Source organism: Equus quagga, chromosome 5, assembly GCF_021613505.1.
Source record: "Equus quagga isolate Etosha38 chromosome 5, UCLA_HA_Equagga_1.0, whole genome shotgun sequence".
Classification (NCBI taxonomy): domain Eukaryota; kingdom Metazoa; phylum Chordata; class Mammalia; order Perissodactyla; family Equidae; genus Equus; species Equus quagga.
In genome coordinates, this window is record NC_060271.1 from 12,039,140 (window position 1) to 12,055,726 (window position 16,587).

The 16,587-nt window shown below is 55.3% G+C and overlaps 2 protein-coding genes across 5 annotated transcripts in view; both read left to right on the forward strand.

Moving 5' to 3' along the window:
• MKNK1 (MAPK interacting serine/threonine kinase 1) overlaps nt 1–6,288 on the forward strand; it is a 40,882-nt gene extending 34,594 nt beyond the window's left edge. For all 4 annotated transcript variants that reach the window (XM_046662120.1, XM_046662123.1, XM_046662121.1 and 1 more), the window contains 4 exons: nt 1,277–1,471; nt 2,152–2,316; nt 3,535–3,578; nt 4,918–6,288. In XM_046662120.1, the coding sequence (XP_046518076.1) occupies nt 1,277–1,471; nt 2,152–2,316; nt 3,535–3,578; nt 4,918–5,152 (639 nt within the window). In that variant the 3' untranslated portion in view covers nt 5,153–6,288. The remainder of the gene's footprint in view (nt 1–1,276; nt 1,472–2,151; nt 2,317–3,534; nt 3,579–4,917) is intronic.
• Nucleotides 6,289–12,246: 5,958 nt separating this feature from the next.
• On the forward strand, nt 12,247–15,301 carry KNCN (kinocilin). The gene is made up of 4 exons (XM_046663454.1): nt 12,247–12,416; nt 13,525–13,593; nt 14,294–14,368; nt 15,209–15,301. The coding sequence occupies exons 1-4, from the start codon at nt 12,266–12,268 to the stop codon at nt 15,286–15,288; spliced, it is 375 nt and encodes a 124-aa protein (XP_046519410.1). The 5' UTR covers nt 12,247–12,265; the 3' UTR covers nt 15,289–15,301.
• Nucleotides 15,302–16,587: the final 1,286 nt, after the last annotated feature.

Consider the following 16,587-nt stretch of genomic DNA (forward strand, 5'->3'; position numbering starts at 1 on the left):
GACTCTTGACCCAGGTAAAGACAGACACTACTCCCAGGATAGCCCTTTTGCATATGACCATGTGGAGAGCTCTGAGAGTCCCATTCCCACTGCCTGGGTCATAGCGCATCCACCTTGTGACAGAGGATAGGGAGTGTGGTCTCTCTCGGGCCGGAACTGAGAGGATGCGGGCTCTCTGCACAGAGGATCGCTGGCTAAGTTATCCTGTTGCTTCTCTCACTTCACATTTCATGCCCAGATGGTGCTGCTGGGAGCTGCGTCTTCCTAAGATACCTCTTGCACATACTGAATATACTTATTTTGATTCTTTTGAGATTTGCATGCTTCATAAGTGAATTTTTCTAATAACCTTCTTTTAAGGCATGCATTTAAACATGCCCTTGTCTTATTCTGAGCAACATTATTAGAAATGTTTCTGTATTAGCTTCTACGACACTGATCTACCTTGTTCTCAAAGTCATTAACTCTAATTGCCAATAACACAGAAAATGTTGTTTCTCCACTTACCATCTTCCCATCAAATTAGTTTGTGTGTCTGTGTTGTAGGGGGAGGTTGTCTCTTGGTGAGCCTGAAATAATGAAGAGGGGAGCAAGAAGAAGTTTTGTTTTATCAGCAGTTTTCTATGCAAGGATGGGAGGAAGGAAGCCTGGATTGCTGTCCTGTGTTTGCCGCTGACGTGCTTGAGCAGATCCCTGTCCCAGTCTAGTCCTTAGTTCTCCCATCTGTAAATGGGAGAAGCTGGGAGATTGGTTTTGCTCTAAGAGCTCGCCTGGCTTTGATGGTCTCTTCATTCTAAATTCTTCCACTTCCTTGCTCTAAGCTAGCAGGGAAGCTTGGCAGGACTTCACTTTAAGAAATCCTCACTTTATGGAGTCAGATCTCCACAGATCTCCCTCCCTGAGCCGTGCTCCTGTTACATGGAAGTACATGTACATAAACTGGCTGTTTACAGAGCACTGAGGCAGGGCTTTCCCTGGAGCTTCTTGACCAAGGGTCTCTGCCTACTGGAGAAGGACCTGAAAAGATAAGAAGGTGACCTGGATGGTCACATGGGTCCTGGGGAATGACAGGACAAATGTTTAGGTGGCCCCGCTTCTCTCAGTGCCTTGGTGGCATCAGGCGAGCTCTCTAGCTGGCTTTCCTGACAGCTTCTTGCTCTGCAACTCCATCCTTTTCCTCAAGTCCCATTACATTCCAGTCTTTGCCATCCCCTCTCCCTGTGACTAAACTTCTCCCTCCTCTGCCCTTTCCCCACCCCAACCCTGGTTTCCACAGTGTGGCTCTGCAGAGTACATGGCCCCCGAGGTGGTAGAGGTCTTCACGGATGAGGCCACATTCTACGACAAGCGCTGTGATCTCTGGAGCCTGGGCGTGGTCCTCTACATCATGCTGAGTGGCTACCCACCCTTTGTAGGTCACTGTGGGGCCGACTGTGGCTGGGACCGGGGAGAGGTCTGCAGTGTGTGCCAGGTGAGCACAGCCTCAGGACCCGCTGCATAGGGCCTACTGGGGGGTCAGCGTGGCTGTGGGATGCCAAGCAGACTTGGACTTGGGGATTGTTCCTGATCTGGAATGCGGTTTATAGTGCACCTTCCCTCTTCTGTCCAAGGGCAGCCACAAGGTGGGGTAAAGCTAATCAGGTACTCAGCCCAGCGAGGAGTTCAGGGCAGGATGGTTAGAGAAGATTTTCCCTGAGCTGAGTCATAAAGGATGAGTCTTGCCCCAGAGGAAAAGGGGCAAGAAATACAAGAGGAGGAACAGCACAAGCGAAGACATGGAGGTTTGAAGCAGCTGCGTGTGTCGAGGGAAGAATAGTGGAGTAAAAGGCTGACGGTGGGGAGAGATGACATCTGAGAGGTTGCTGGGAGCCCATTTGTGGAAGGCCCTGAGTGAAGGGCCGAGGAATGTGGGTTTTGTTCTCTAGTTGATGTTCCTCAATAGCCATGCCAGCCACCAGGGCCCTTCTGTGTGGTTGGAGGAGTCAGGGGAGAGTGGGGTGTTTGGGAAGGGGCCCTGCTCTGTGGCATATGCAAGCCATGAGCTGCAGCTTAAGCTGAGGTCGATTGGACACAGGGTGATCAGATCAATGACAGGCACATTCTGCCCATCCCCTGGCCAGTGTGGCCTCAGGAGGAATCTTCTTTACCTAGAACAAGCTGTTTGAGAGCATCCAGGAAGGCAAGTATGAGTTTCCTGACAAGGACTGGGCACACATCTCCAGTGAGGCCAAAGACCTCATCTCCAAGCTCCTGGTTCGAGATGCGAAGCAGAGACTGAGCGCTGCCCAAGTTCTGCAGCACCCATGGGTGCAGGGGGTGAGTGACACGGGAAGGGTGACATTCCTCCTCTTTGGGCCTGCAGCATGGCCATGAGGAGGCTCTCATACCTGGGTGGCTGACCTCAGCTGGAGGGACCTCCTATGGAGCTTCAATCCCTGTGCATGTAGAGTGAACTGACTCCCAGCCTAACCCCAGTCTGAGCCCCTTACTGATCATAGACTTGGCTCTAACCTTGGCCACAAACTAAGCCCCTAGCTGATCCCTGCCTCTCTGGAATGGACAGAGGCCTCTGGGGGATTCGGCACATGCATCCCACAATTGGCAAAGGCACATAGCCCAGAAAGGGGCCTCTAGTACCATCCCCTCGTACAAAAACTTCATTAGCCAAGAGCACCCAGAAGTGGTGCCTTGCTGCCCTGCTTGCTGTGTGGCTGCAATGAGGGACATAGGTTCTCCTTGTGGTCCGGGGGGTCTTGGTGCAGTTTGCCTGAAAGGCAAATGGTGGTGTTTGCCCCAAACTAAGGATCCACTTCTTCACTAGGAAACATTTTCAACCATCCTCCTCAGTTAGTCACCATACCTGACCTCTGCCCTTCTAAGGGGTCTGCCAGACCTCCTGTGATTCACTGTCTATCCTTGGTCTGCCAGGCCCTAGCCGGCCTCAGTGACCCTGACAATGGAAAGAAATAAGCATTGCCAGCCCCATGGTACAGGGCAGGACCCAATCCAAGAGTCTCTGACTGGCTAATTCACAGCCACACAAGAGTTGCTCTCTTTCCTGAGCACCTGCCACGTGCCAGACCCTGGCATTAGTGGGATAAGTAAGACCCAGTTTCTGTCTTTGTGTTCTAATGGGGAGATGGAGACAAGGGAATAAATGACAGGAGAGTGTAACAAATGCTTATCAAAAGTGCTAGGGGCACCAAAGAACAAGGACCCACCTCTGCTTGGAGGGGATTGGGAGGTGGCAGGGCAGGGGGAAAGTCTCACAGGGGCAGTGACCCTAGAGCTGGCTCCTGGAGGATGATTAGGACCTTTTCAGGCAGAGAAGGCTCTCCACGCAGAGGCAGCGGGTTGGGGGCTGCACGTTGCTTGCTCGCTCCTTGGAAGGTCTAGCCCTGCAGGCAAGCATGGCCAAGTCCCTGTGCTGGGCCAGAGCCTGTGGTAGCCTGCCCACTCAATGCTGGCGTGGGTGGGGGCAGCTCTTGAAGGAGGGAGCGGCACTTACCCACACATCTGTCCTTCCCATTCTAGCAAGCTCCAGAAAGGGGACTCTCCACGCCGCAAGTCCTCCAGAGGTAAATGCTCCAATGACACCGAGTGCCCTTCCTTCCTTGGCTTTGACTTTCCCTCAAGCTCTCAGCCCTCTTGGGGTGGAGGTGGGGATGGGAGCCCACCTCTAGGCTCAAGTGTCCTCCTCCTGAGGGGGCTCCCTGGCCCGCCTTCTCCCCACTGCTCCTCCTCTCTTGCCCTCCACAGCATCCATCTCCCTCTGTCCCTTCCTCCGCCTGGAGGGCTTCCCCTGCCCACCAGCACCTTGAAGGCCCCTCCTAGTGCTGTCTGCAGGAGAAAAACCTGTTTTGCATATCCACTTGAATCCTAACTGGAAATCACCACTCACAGCCCAAAGACAGACCTTTCCTGTGGGTTATTCACACCAAGTTTCCTTCTGTTGCTGTGGGTTGGGGAAAGTGGCAGGAATCCGGGGCACTGCAAGGCAGTGGGACCAACTGTCACATGTACGACTAGACAAAGAATAATCGTAAGGGCTACTGCCAGATCTGGTGCTAAAGGCTTTACATATATTGTATCCATAATCTTTATGATAAATTTAAAAGAGAGCGTTCCTGTTACCCCATTTTATAGATGAGAAAACTGAGCAAGAGAGAGATCACTTTAACTTACTCAAGGCCACACAGTAACCTTGGGAATTGGACTTGAACCCAATCTGTTTGACTTTCCTGCCTTTTAATACTATATCCCGTTCCTAATGAGCACCGCCCTGTTCCCAAAGGGCCAGGGCTAAAGCACTGTGGGAACCAACCTCATGGCCAGTTTCTCAGAGTTACACAGGGAAGTATTACTCCTTTATAGCCTCGATTCATCGGAGGCAGAATGCTGCTGCCCAGCTTGGGTTCCTACCTGATTCTCTAGACCTGCATCTTGAGGCTCCAAACCTCAGAGCCACCTTAGAAGATTCATTCAGCAAACCCAAAGTACCCGATACATGCTAGCTCTGAGCTGGGTTCGGGGGCACAGACATCAAGGCAGGGCCCCCGCTCTTGGAGCCCCCTGCCCTGACTGGGGAGAGGGATACACTTGGGTGAATTTCCCTGTGCCGTGGCTCCTCTGGAGGGCTGTGTGCAGAGCTCAAAGGAGGATGCTCTGAACAGAAGGGGGCCTTTGTCCCAACTCTCTGCCCAAGGACTGTACTTAAGGTTCAAAGCCATTCCAGCCTCAGTGAAATCACATTCTAAACCCGTGCAAGAACTGCTTTGGAGAGAGCACCTGTGCCGGCTCAGAAAAACTCGGTGGAAGTACAGGACCACAGCAACTGGTGGGGGTGTCGAGGAGCTGGCCTGGCTGACCCCACTGAGTCCTGCCTCCCTCTCTTCCGTTCTTTCCCCATCCCTGCAGAAATAGCAGCACAATGGACCTGACGCTCTTCGCAGCTGAAGCCATCGCCCTTAACCGCCAGCTGTCTCAGCACGAGGAAAATGAACTGGCAAAGGAGTCAGAGGCGCTGGCCGAGGGCCTCTGCTCTGTGAGGCTCTCTCCTCCCTCCAAGTCACGCCTGGCCCGCCGGAGGGCCCTGGCCCAGGCAGGCCGCAGAGGAGATGCAGGCCCATGCCCGACACCCTCAGCACTCTGACCCACTCCAGTCACACCTGCCAGGCTCCAGACCTGTCCAGGAGTTGCCCCCCTGGAAACCTGTGAGGCCGAAATCTGCAGAGCAGGCAGAGGGACCTGCTCTGTGGCTCCATCCAGGGCATTTCATCCATGAAGGCCCTGGGTTCCCACCCAACCCCCCATTAGCCAGAGTTCTCCAGGAAAAAGCTTTTTCCGAAGGGGTTGTCTTTGAAAAGGAAAGCAATCACTCGTCACTTTGCATAATCGCCTGCGGCAGGGACATCTCTTTGCGGGGCTCCAGCCCACCTGCTCACCCGCCTGCAGATCTAGGATCCAGCCTGCTCTCACAGGCAGGCAGCAGTGGCGCTGGAGCTGCAGCCATCAGGGAGCCAGCCTTGAGAAGTGTCAGTTGACAGAGGCTCTTCCCTCTTCTGCACTGTCACCCCTCTCTGGCAGTCCTTCCACCTTCCTCTGTCCTCCGGACGTCCTCCCCCTCGGCTGAGCAAAGCCATCCCCTCAATTCAGGGAAGGGCAGGGAGCCTTCTGCATTCAGGAAGCCTGATCAGTCTTCCAGTCTATAGCACAGAGAAGCGCATAATCTTTCTTTGCCATGACCGAAGTGTGTCCCTCATTTATCATCTTCTTCCTTGTTTGAGATTGCTGCTAAAGTCAGTATTATTTTGTTTAAAAAGTGTTTGTTTTTTTAACCATGCTCTTCCAGCAAAGATGGGACTTGAAACTCCTGCTGCAAGCCCGTGGACTTTGCAGAGCTGTAATGGCTTGCTCTTTCCTGAATGGCCATGCATTTGAAAGGTTTTAATCAGCTGTTTCCTTTTATTCTAACTGGTTTTAAGCTGTTAGGATGATGAGCTACTTAGAGCCCACATCTGTTGCTGGGTCCCTCCTGCCTGGCGTGAGGGCAGCTCAGGTCTGGGGCAGTTAAAAGGAGCTCTGATGTGGAGCCAGATCGGAGGCGGCCTGGCCACCCTGGTCTGAGCCATGCGGTGCCTGCTGCAGAAAGCACGGAGGAACATCCGGTGTCAGCTACGCTGAGCTGCCCAGTTACCTAAAGAAAATCGATTTGCACATGACAGACGTTTCTACAACACGATGCTATTATACATTGTGCTTGTTTTAATAAAACTGTTTTAAATTCTAGCTATGGTCTTCCTGGTGGTCCTTTCTTCACCTGCAAACCTGAGGAGGAGACAAGCCTTCTGGAGAGGGGCTGAGTCCATCCCCGATTGAGGGGAGAAGGTACCCCTTGTCAGGACCTTCAAATATAGCAAGCTCCTTGGATCCATAAAATAAGGTGAAGGAAACATCACTGCTTTTCTTTTTTAGGTGAGGAAATGAAATTCGTCAACCATTTGTCAATCCCCTTTTCTGTGCCAGGACCCAGAGATGAGTAAGAAACAACCTCTGCCTTTTAGGATCTCCCCATCAAGTGGAAGAGGGGGGTGTCATTGACCATCACACAAGCCAGCTTCAAACGGTGTTTTCATGGGTGTACCCTGTACCCAGGCCAGCCCACCCACCCGGTGGGAACAAAGCTCCCTGTGTCTCAAGCAGTACTTAGCCTTTCTTGAGGAATCCGTTATGTGCCCAGTACTGGGCTTGTCCTGCCAGAGTTGGCAACAGAGAATAACGGTGCCTCATCTCGACAGCCCTCATGTGCATCATGCAGGGAACTTCACGTGCCTTGTCCCGTGTAATCCTCAGAACCCAAATGGAGAGGACTGGCAGGCAGGAGGAGGGCATTTATAAGTTCCCAAGAGGTGGCAAGAGGGAGGTCTGAGCATCAGGGCAGTAGACAGTGCTGCTGGTGGCTCTTCTCCCAGGGAGAACGGAGGGGAGATGGGATCAGAGGCTCTTCCATCTGGAGGCCGGTAATGGCCAGGCTACCAGCTGTCCCGCACCGTGAGTGCCTCCATGTTGATGATGACATACTTGTTGACAGTCTTCCTTTTGCAGTAACCCTTACCACCCTCACACCCCTTCTTCATCTACCTGGAGAGGGATGGGCTGGGAAAACAGGCCTGCAGAGTCGGAGCCTTTTGGCCCGAAACCTTCCAGGCCCTAGGGACTCAAAACCAGGGTATGAGTTTTGTTTCTGACTCCAGCCTCAGCCTGGTCAGTCCTCCAGCTTGGCCCAGCAGGGATGGGACTTCCAGGGGCTTCCTGGACCAAGTACTCCCCACCCCCACCCCACCCCACCCCGTCCTGCATGTGGCTCCAGCCAGACTCTCATGCCTCTGTGCCTGTGCTTAGGCTATGCCCTCTACCACCCCGCCTCCCCACCCTAGTGCCCCTGCTGGGCCCCTCTCATCCTCCTCGGCTCTGCTCAAATGCTACTGTGCCTACTTTGGTTTTGCTGGCGTTGTTGTGCACTTACTAACACATACTTTCTGAGAAGTTTACAGGCCTTACCTCATTTAATTCTCATAGTTGTCATATGACGTAAGGTACTATTATTTTACCCCACTTAACATGAAAACCCAAGCAGAGAAAGGAAAAAATAGCTTGCCTGGGGCTGTTTAGCTAGGAAGGTGGAACTGGAATTCTTCCCAGAGAGACTTGGGACCCAGAGCTGTGCTGCCCAGGTTCAGATGCCAGCCCTGCCGCTTCCCAGCTTTGGGCCTTTGCAAGTTACTTCACCTCCCAGGGTCTGTTTCTTCAACCAAAACTTAGGGCTGCTATGGCTTACCTCCTGTTGCGCTGTGAAAGTTACAAATTTATAAATGTAGTGTTTGGAGCAGTTCCAGGCACACACAGTGCTCCATAAATGTTAGCTCTGATAATTATAATCATTTTGATTGTTGTCTCCTGGGGCAGAATTACTCATTGGGTCCCAGTGATGGAGATGAGCTTTCCCCCTTTCCTGGGCTGGTGGGGATAGAGACGGATCTGGCCTTTCCAGATGGGCCTGGCCTCTGGCCCTCTGTGAGATCCTCCTGCTGATGGGCTGTTCTGCCCCTCTGGCCTGGGGTCCTTGTCCCTGAGGGGCAGCCGAGGTACCAGGGGAAGAGTCTGAGGTTGGGGGCCAGGGGCCCTGGGTTCTAGTCCTTCTTCTGCCACTGTGCACTAGGTGACCTCCCAAGGGATGTTGGGAAGTCCCTTGCTCTTTCTGAGGACCAGGCCGTGTGCCTGGCTCTGCTGGGCAGAGGCAGATATGGCAGACACACTGAGGGAGGCTCTGGGGCCTGGAACTGTGGCAGCCAGTTCCCCAGCTCTGGGGCTCATGCCTGGCCTGGGCCTTAGGAGAGAACTGGTTCCAGGCGGCCAGAGTGTCCCGGACCTCAGGCCTCTTGCCTCAAATCCACTTCACAGGCCTCAGCACCAGCTCGTCTGGTTCAGGTAGACCCAGAGGACCCCTGTCTGAGCCCCATCTGGGGGCCCGGACACAGGGCTCAAGTCTTTCTCCCTCCGATGTCCACCTGTCTGAGCTCTAGGGGCCCCTGCTCCCTCCTGGCTGACTGCCCTCCCCCGACGCAGCTCTGTGAACAGCAGGGTCCTGGTCTTGTGCCAACTGCTCCACCTGCTTAGGTCTGGAGGGAAGCGAGGAGCAAGGTCCCCCCAGCTGGCACTCTTGTTGCCATGGTAGCTGTTGCCTTGGAAGCTGCTTCCCCGACTTCAGCTTCCAAACAGTCCGGGAAAGCTGCCCGTCCCTCAGGGGATCAGTGAATTAATCATGCTCTTTTCCAGGGTCCTCACCCCTCAAGGAAAATAAACAGAACTAAACCAAGCTGAGGCCTTTCGCCCACTGTTCCCCCCGCCCCCACGCCACCCTTGCACTTGGTACCTCTGGGAAGGAAAGAGCAGAGATAGGTACCCTCCAGCCCGGACCTCCCAGGGAGACGAAGAGGAGAGATTTTGTGAGGGAGCTCAGCAGTGACCCATGGCCTCGCCACACCCTGAGTCCAGGGCCAGAGGACCTATGCCTCCTCGAGGAGGGCTCTGATGCTTGCAGAGTAGGGGCCAGGTGGGCGCTGGGCTCTCGTGCTGGGGCTTCCATCTCATTTACCTATTATAGTACACACATCACCCAAGGACAAGCGCATGTTTTCTTCTTCAGAGATGATAAGCCTGCATGGGGGAAAGAATTGGCAAGTCTCCCTATCCACATTTGTAATCAGCGGAAGAGCAGGCATCGCACAAGTTTCGAGTGGCCTTTAATGACACTCCTGTCGTGAGGGAAGAGATGCAGGCCTTGGCTGATTCTTTTGAACACAGTGTCTCCCTCTGAGGGTGGGGTGGCCAATTCCTCCCTCCTCAAATAAGACAATTTGGAAATTCAGGGGCAGAGATATGCTAGAGTACTTCCCAGCTACACAGGGACTCTGGGGCAATCCTGCCACCTCCCTGTGTCTCAGTTTCCCTGTCTCTTCTAGGAAGGAGCTGGGATGGTTCTGTGGTTCTGTGATCTTGTAACTCATAATGACTTAATGTGTCTCCTCCATAATTTTTCTTCTGACTTTATACCCTGAGGGATTTACAATGTCAAAGAAAAACTCCAATTTAGAGTTTGGTCTCCAGAGTTTAGAGATCAGAGTGTTCTTCTGGAATCTGAAACTCACAATGCACAAGCATCCCTGACTCCAGTTCCTGCCATCCCCATCCCCATTCACCAGATGAGCAAAGTGAGGCTCAGGGAGGTGGAGCGGCAGATGCAAGTCGCACAGGGCGAGGTGGGAGTCGTGGCCCGGGAGCCTCTGTCTGGCTGATGGTATGGGAGTGCCACCCTCAGCCTTCCACTGTGAGAGGGCAGCACAGGCCCTGCCCATCCAGAGTTATGCAAACACTTAAGGGGGGAGGCATTGTGGAGGGTGTTCAAATTCCCAAAGCTCGACATCTTGGGAACATGTTTCCATGGACAATCATTTTGACGGCTCCTTCTAAAACTAGTCAGTGGGGGATCAATTACGTGTGACAGAGACATAGGCTGTCATTTGATGCCTAATTAGAGGAATAATCAGACCTCATCCAGGCGAGAGGCACAGGGTATGCTGGCAGCAGTGGCTGTGGCTGGGGAACGCTTGCCTCCAGGGGCTTTCTCTTACGGGGGGCCGGGAACACGGCTGGGGGCTCTTCCGTGCTCTGTAGTCACTTGTCTCTCTATACCTTTGAGTTCACACATGTCCCCGCCCAGGCCCATCACCAGCTTCCTGGCAGTGCCTTCCCTCCGCTGAAGCTCAGTCAGGTGACCCTGGCCTTCCTAGGCCCCCACCCCCACCCAAGGAAAGCCCGTTAGAGACAGAGGTCCATGGCGCCCGCAGCCTTCCTCTTTGCTGACCCAAGGTGGTTGTGCACGTCCAAGACCTCCCTGAACTCTGTCCTGTGTCAGAAGCCTGGCCCAGGTCCCTCTAGCCATGGCATTCTGTGGAGTTCACTGCAAGAACCTGCCCTAAAGGGGCTCACAGTCTGTAGGGGAGACAGAGAGCAAGGACGTATGGTGGGCACTTCAGCATGGTGACATGGCAGCAGCGGTAGGCAGCCCACCCACTCAGCACCATCAGAAATGGCTTCACAGAATCGGAGCTGGCTGAGCAGGGTCCTGCAGGATGAGGAGGCATTCTCCAGATGGCAGAGGCCACCAGGCAGACACTCAACAGAAGGGCAGCAGAGGAGACAGGAAGGGGATAGGAGCAGGGGGCAGCTGTGGAGGCAGGTGCAGGCAGAAAGCCTTGGATCTGGCTATGTCAGACTGCTGATGTGGTGGTGAGACGTGGGGGGATCCAAAGAGAGGCCAGCGGGGCCAGTGATGGGAGCCTGAAAACTGCCCAGGGACCTAGGTGCAGGGCCATATTCTGGGGTCAGAGAGGCCCTGATCCATAAAGGACCAGAGGATGCAATTAGTAATGAGGGCTAGAACTGGGGGCAGGACAGCGCTGGGCCGGGCTGGGTTACCACTGCCAGGTCTTGAGTTGATGGATCCCACAAGCAGGTCAAACAGGTTGGGAAAAGGAGTTCAGTCCAGAGGTCGGGAGGTGCCAGCCATGTCCCAGTCTCCTGACCCCCGCTGCCCACCCAGGCCCTGCTGATTTCCTCTTCCCAACCCTAGCCCGTACGTGTTTCTTCCTGCCCCATGCCCCCACCACCCTATTCCCTGTCAGCCCCCCGCTAAGGATTCCAGGGTGGCTGGAATCTCAGCCCACTGGCAACTAAAAGGGAGGTGGTACCAAACCTACCTGAGGAGAAGGGGGTCCCCCAATATCAGCCTCAAACTAGGACCCCTCAGCCCTGCCTGGAAGCCCAGAGGTTGATGGGATGGTGAGGGGAAGAGCAGGGGTACAGCATGGACTCTCCCTCTCCTCCTCCTGTCCCAGTCACTTTTCCTGTCTCTTGAGCCTCGTCCAGGTCCTATTCCATGCCCTTGTCTCTGAGTCCCCAAGCAGAGGCCCCAGGTGCACCTCCAAGCCAAAGGGACAGCAGAGTGGGCCTGAGCATGTGGCCAAGTAGTCTCCTCACATCCCTGGCTGCTTAACCCCACGTGAAGCCCCCGGCTCATCCTGCCCCCTGAGGGACCAACAGTGGAACCTAGGCTGAGTGCCCCAGTGGGCCTCTGGGACCCAGGCAGCAGCTCACATTGCAACCTCATGAATAACTCAGCACCTCCCCGCTGCCTACATCTCCAAGGAACCGTGTCGCCTGGACCAATCGCCCCAGTGCTTTAAACTTTAATAGGCTGAGTCTCAGTGGCAGCTGAGCAGGCTCCAGGGAGCGGGGACAGGATGCCCTGGGCAGGGGAGCTCAGGCTGAGTTTGCTGAGACGAGGCTGGCAGGGGAGGACCCCGTGGGGCAGGCCCACCTCTCCAGAGCTCTGGCAGCCAAGGCAGGATGTGGCCAGGCAGGAGTCCTGAGAGTGGTCTCCAGCTTCAGGGGCCTTTCTGGAAGGAGGAGTAAGCTGGGGTGACCTGGCAGAGATCCTAGGTCAGGGTGGGGCAGGGGCCCCTAGGAAGCTGTGGGATAGGGTTGCAGATAAATCTAAGGGTTACCAGCCCAGAATCTTACTGCCCAGAAACTCCTTCCCTGAAGGTGGAGCTCCAACAAGGGGACATCCAAGAAGACGGAGACCTCCAGGGCTTTTCTAGGGACAGGCCCCCCTGGCTGGAGACGGTGCCCTGCGTAGGCCTGCATGGACATCCCCATCAGCAGCAGAGACTTCCGCTGCCTGCAGCTGGCCTGTGTGGCCCTCGGCCTGGTGGCCGGCAGCATCATCATCGGCGTCTCCGTGTCCAAAGCTGCAGCGGCTGCGGGTGGTATCTTTATTGGCGCCTCTGGTCTGGGTGAGCAGGTGCTGGGCTTGGAAAGTGGGCAGGGGCATGGCCAGGCGAAGGAGAAATGGAAGGAATGACTGGGTCAACAGGAATTGGTTGGGGAGGAGGGAAGCTAGAGGTGTGAGCAAGGCAGGCCTGGGAATACAGGGAGGGAGAGGAAGGTTGGGGTGTTTCCCCCTGTGGACTGCAGGGGTGAGGAGACACAGAGGAGGGAGCTGGCTGTCACACTCCTCTCTGGCTGCTCCCCCTCTGGCTCTTCAGTCCCAAGCTCCAGCCTCTTGGGTTTGTGGTGGGATTCACAAGCCTGTTGGGGGTGGGTTGATGGAGGGCATGTAAAAGAGAACAGCATGCCCAGTGGGACTCTCCTTGAGCCAAGACAGCTCAGACGAAGGGTTTCCTTTTCTTCTCGTGTATGTCTCAGCAGCAGATCTGTCTGTTCAGGCATCTGCCCATCTGTCTTTCTGGGCCAGTCCCACTGACATCCCAACAGTGATGCTGAGTACCATCCCTCCCCGCACTCCACCACCCTGGGCCAAAGCAGAACCAGAAGCACAAGGCTGGTGGGCTCTGGGCCTCAGTGCCTGTGAGCTCCAGCCAAGGGCCACAGACACTTGGTCTGAGGATGAAGTGGGAGCGGGCAGGGCAGGACCTGCTCTTCTGAAAGTCCCTCCCCAGGTCTGGGTAGAAAGCAGTATGCTGAGGAGCCACCCAGTCCTGCCCTGGAGGCCATAGGGGAGGGTGGGGCAGGGGAGAGGTGGTGGTGGGGTATCAGCTGGGCCCATTTCCAGCCCGTGGAGAGGGAAGGCCAACCTGCTCATCACCTGGGGAGGGTGGACAGGAGCCTGGGCCTTCACAGCCTGGAGCCCCCTCCCCAGATAGGCAGTGCTCCCCGCCCCCTCCTGGGGGTGAGTGTTGGGGAGCCACCCCATGCACATACTCACAGGCTCACATTTACACACCCATAGTCCAAATTCTGCCCACTCATCCTCCTCCCATGCACACCCATACCACCTTCATAAAGTACCTACCCGGCTCACAGCCCATCCACAGCTCCATGCAGCTCAAACTAACCAGGCCCCCTCCCCATCGCAGGACCCCTCTGTGTCTCTCTTCTTAGGGATCCTCATCTTGGCCTATCCCTTCCTGAAGGCTCGGTTCAACCTGGATCACATCCTGCCTACGATAGGTGAGTCCTCGCCCCTGCCCCCAGCAGTCCCCTCTGCCCAGGACCGTGTAAGACCCTTCGCGTGTAAGTCTGTGTGTGGCCCACTGTGTGGTGGAGCCGAGCCCACGTGTGTGACTGCTCCTGGTTGTGTGTGTTGGAGTTGCTCTGTGTGTGTGTGTGTGTGTGTGTGTGTGTGTGTGTGTGTGTGTGATATGCAGGCATTGCCATGACTACGGCACAGCAGAATCCAGCCTGCGGCAAAAGTGCCTGAACCAGCTCAGAGCACCTAGAACTCCCAACTCACCTGAGAGATTCTCTGCCTCCCCCAAAGCCTCCAGCATCTCCAGATCACCCCACTTCATCCCCGAGCCCCAGAAAGACCGTAGGACCCTTGTATAGCTCCCCATCTCATCTCAGCTCCCCACATACGTGCTCCCATCTCCATCAATCCTGTGGGGCTTTGAACTCAGGATCCTAGCTCTCCCCAGGATCCCCAACTCCTTAAAAATCTGCCATCTTCTCCTTCAAGGGCCCATTTCTTCCTCCCCCACTACCATCCCCCCAAACCAGCCCAGATCATATGGGAGACCTAAGGGAACGCAGTGGAACAGAGACACAACAGGGGTGGAGACTGGGCAGCAGGAAGGACTTCTCTTCCCAAACTGGACTCGATTTGAGAATGGCGTAGCAACCAGGGGGTTGGGGTGGTCTCATCCTACAGGGAGCCTGAGAATCCACCCCCACCCAGCGCCTGAACACGGGGAGGGAAGATCCAGCGCCAATGACAATAAAGAGGGTAAGTTCCAGAAACTCCAGAATCCATCTTCCCTCTCTGGGTGAGCAGCTCTGTGGGACCCAGGAGAAGCCTCGAGAGACATGCAGTCGGGGCCTCCCCAGTCACAGGGAGCCAGCAGAGCTGGGAGTTCTTCCACGAGCTCAGTCAAAACCCTTCTTGCTCCCAGCCAAGCTGAGCTCCTGTCTGTCCTCAAGGCTCCTCTGCAGTGCCCAGCATGGACACGGGGACAGAGGATACCACACTGCCCCTGCCACTCCCCTGGGTCCCATGCCCCAGATTATTTTCTCTCTCTCCTCTCCCATTGCGGAATCCAGCTCTCAGAGCTTGTACCTGAAACTGGGCATCTTCTTCCTCCCCCATCCCCACACACTGGAAAATTCCATGGCAGGCATTCCTCGAAGATGGCCCAGCCCACAGTGTCTGTCACCAGGATGCCTGATACTCAGCAAAAGGTCCCCTTCCAGATGCTGTTCCAAGCACCTGACATATATTAACTTGTTCCATTCTCAGAACCACCATACAAGGGAGGTGCTATAATTAGTCCACTTTATATATGGGGCAACTGAGGCACAGGGAGATTAAGTGACACAGCAAGGAAGTGGTAGGGCCAGAACTGACGTCAGGCAGTCAGCCCCTGAGTCCTGCCTCTCACCCCCACACCATGCTGCTGTCCTCTTGACGGGCCATTCTGATCATCTGTGCCTCTTGAAACTCTGCTGAAACTGCCCCCTGGGCCTCCCCTCTCTCCCCGTTCCATCCCGCTCTGCCCCTGGGTCCCTCTGGGTTGCTCTGACCCGGGGTCTGTCTACTCTGGCAGCCCTGTCCTGGTCTCTCCTCCAGGAGCCCGCAGCAGCCTGTCGACCGTGAGCAGGACCCTGGAGAAGCTGAAGCCAGGGGCCCGGGCGGCTGGGGAGGGCTGAGGTAGGGCCTGAGGGGCTACCCCGGCCCTGACCTCCCTTCCTGCCCGCTACCCTGATCGCAGAACCCTCCTGGGTCCAAACCAGAGGTGACCCAGGCCCTGGAGACACCAGACCTGCATTCCTGGGCCAAGGCTATTGGAAGTGGATTCCAAGCAGCAGAGTAGGGGGTCCTGAAGCAAGGAGTCATGGGAGCCGCCCCCCCCCCCCAACTGGGGGGGCCCTTGTTTCAGGCTCTTGACCTGGACCTTCTCTCTGGAATGCAGCTCACCTTCCTTCCCTTTTTGATCTACTGACTGATTTCTCTGGAGTTTGGGGCCCAAGGATACCCCAGTGCCTTACTCCAGCCTGGCCACACAAGTCAACCACAGGCCCACAGAAACTACAGATGGGGTCCTTGCTGAGCCCATCAGCCCCTAAGGCCTGGCCCTGGGTGTCTAGAGCTCACCGGCTGGACAGAGGGGCTGGACCAGAACTTTTTCAGAATGTTGAAAACTCCAGGCAACTCCTCAGAGACAGGCCCTGAGAAGCAGTGAACCAGACGGAGGCGTATCCTAGACAAACAAAACGGTCGCTGCCATGACAGAAGCCTGTGAGGCACGGGCCTGGAGGCTTCCAGGAGGAGGTGGCTCCTGAGCTGAGACTCTTGGTGCTTGACTCCACCATTCAAGGCTTTTCGTGATCTGGCTCCAGACAAGACCTCCAGCCCCCCCCCTTCTCCCTCACCCTCTCAGTGCTCCTGAGCAATCTAAACACATTCCAGCCTCCAAGCTTTGCCTTGTGTACCCCTGGGGGCCCCTCCCCAGCCTCCTCCTCTCTGCCTATCAAAACCCCCACCTTTATTTAAAGGGCCAGTTCCAAGAATCCCCTCAACCATAATGCCCTCCTCAGCCTCTCCCATCAACCTGTGTCTGCCTCTCCCGACGCCCTCCTGGAAGGTTGCAGTCTTCTTTGTCACAAAACAATTATTAATCCTATTAAACCTACTGTATGTTACTTTCCCAGTCACTGTCAGGGCACAGTAGGCGCTCAATAAATCTTAATGTTTTAAATTTAATGGAAAAGCAATTCCCTCAACTTTCTCTGGAGAGCCACTTCAAGCCCCCATGTAGGCACAGGGATTAGGGTAAGGAAGACCTGGCCCAGGTGTGTGCGGCTGTGCCTAGAACATTGCTCCTCCTCACACCACTCCTCATACACCTGCGCCCTCAACGCGGAGCAGAGCTATTTGACTTCTCTGGAAATGTATGTTCCACGTGGCCTCTGTCCTGGTTTAGTGAGCAGAAGACAAGCGAGGGAGAG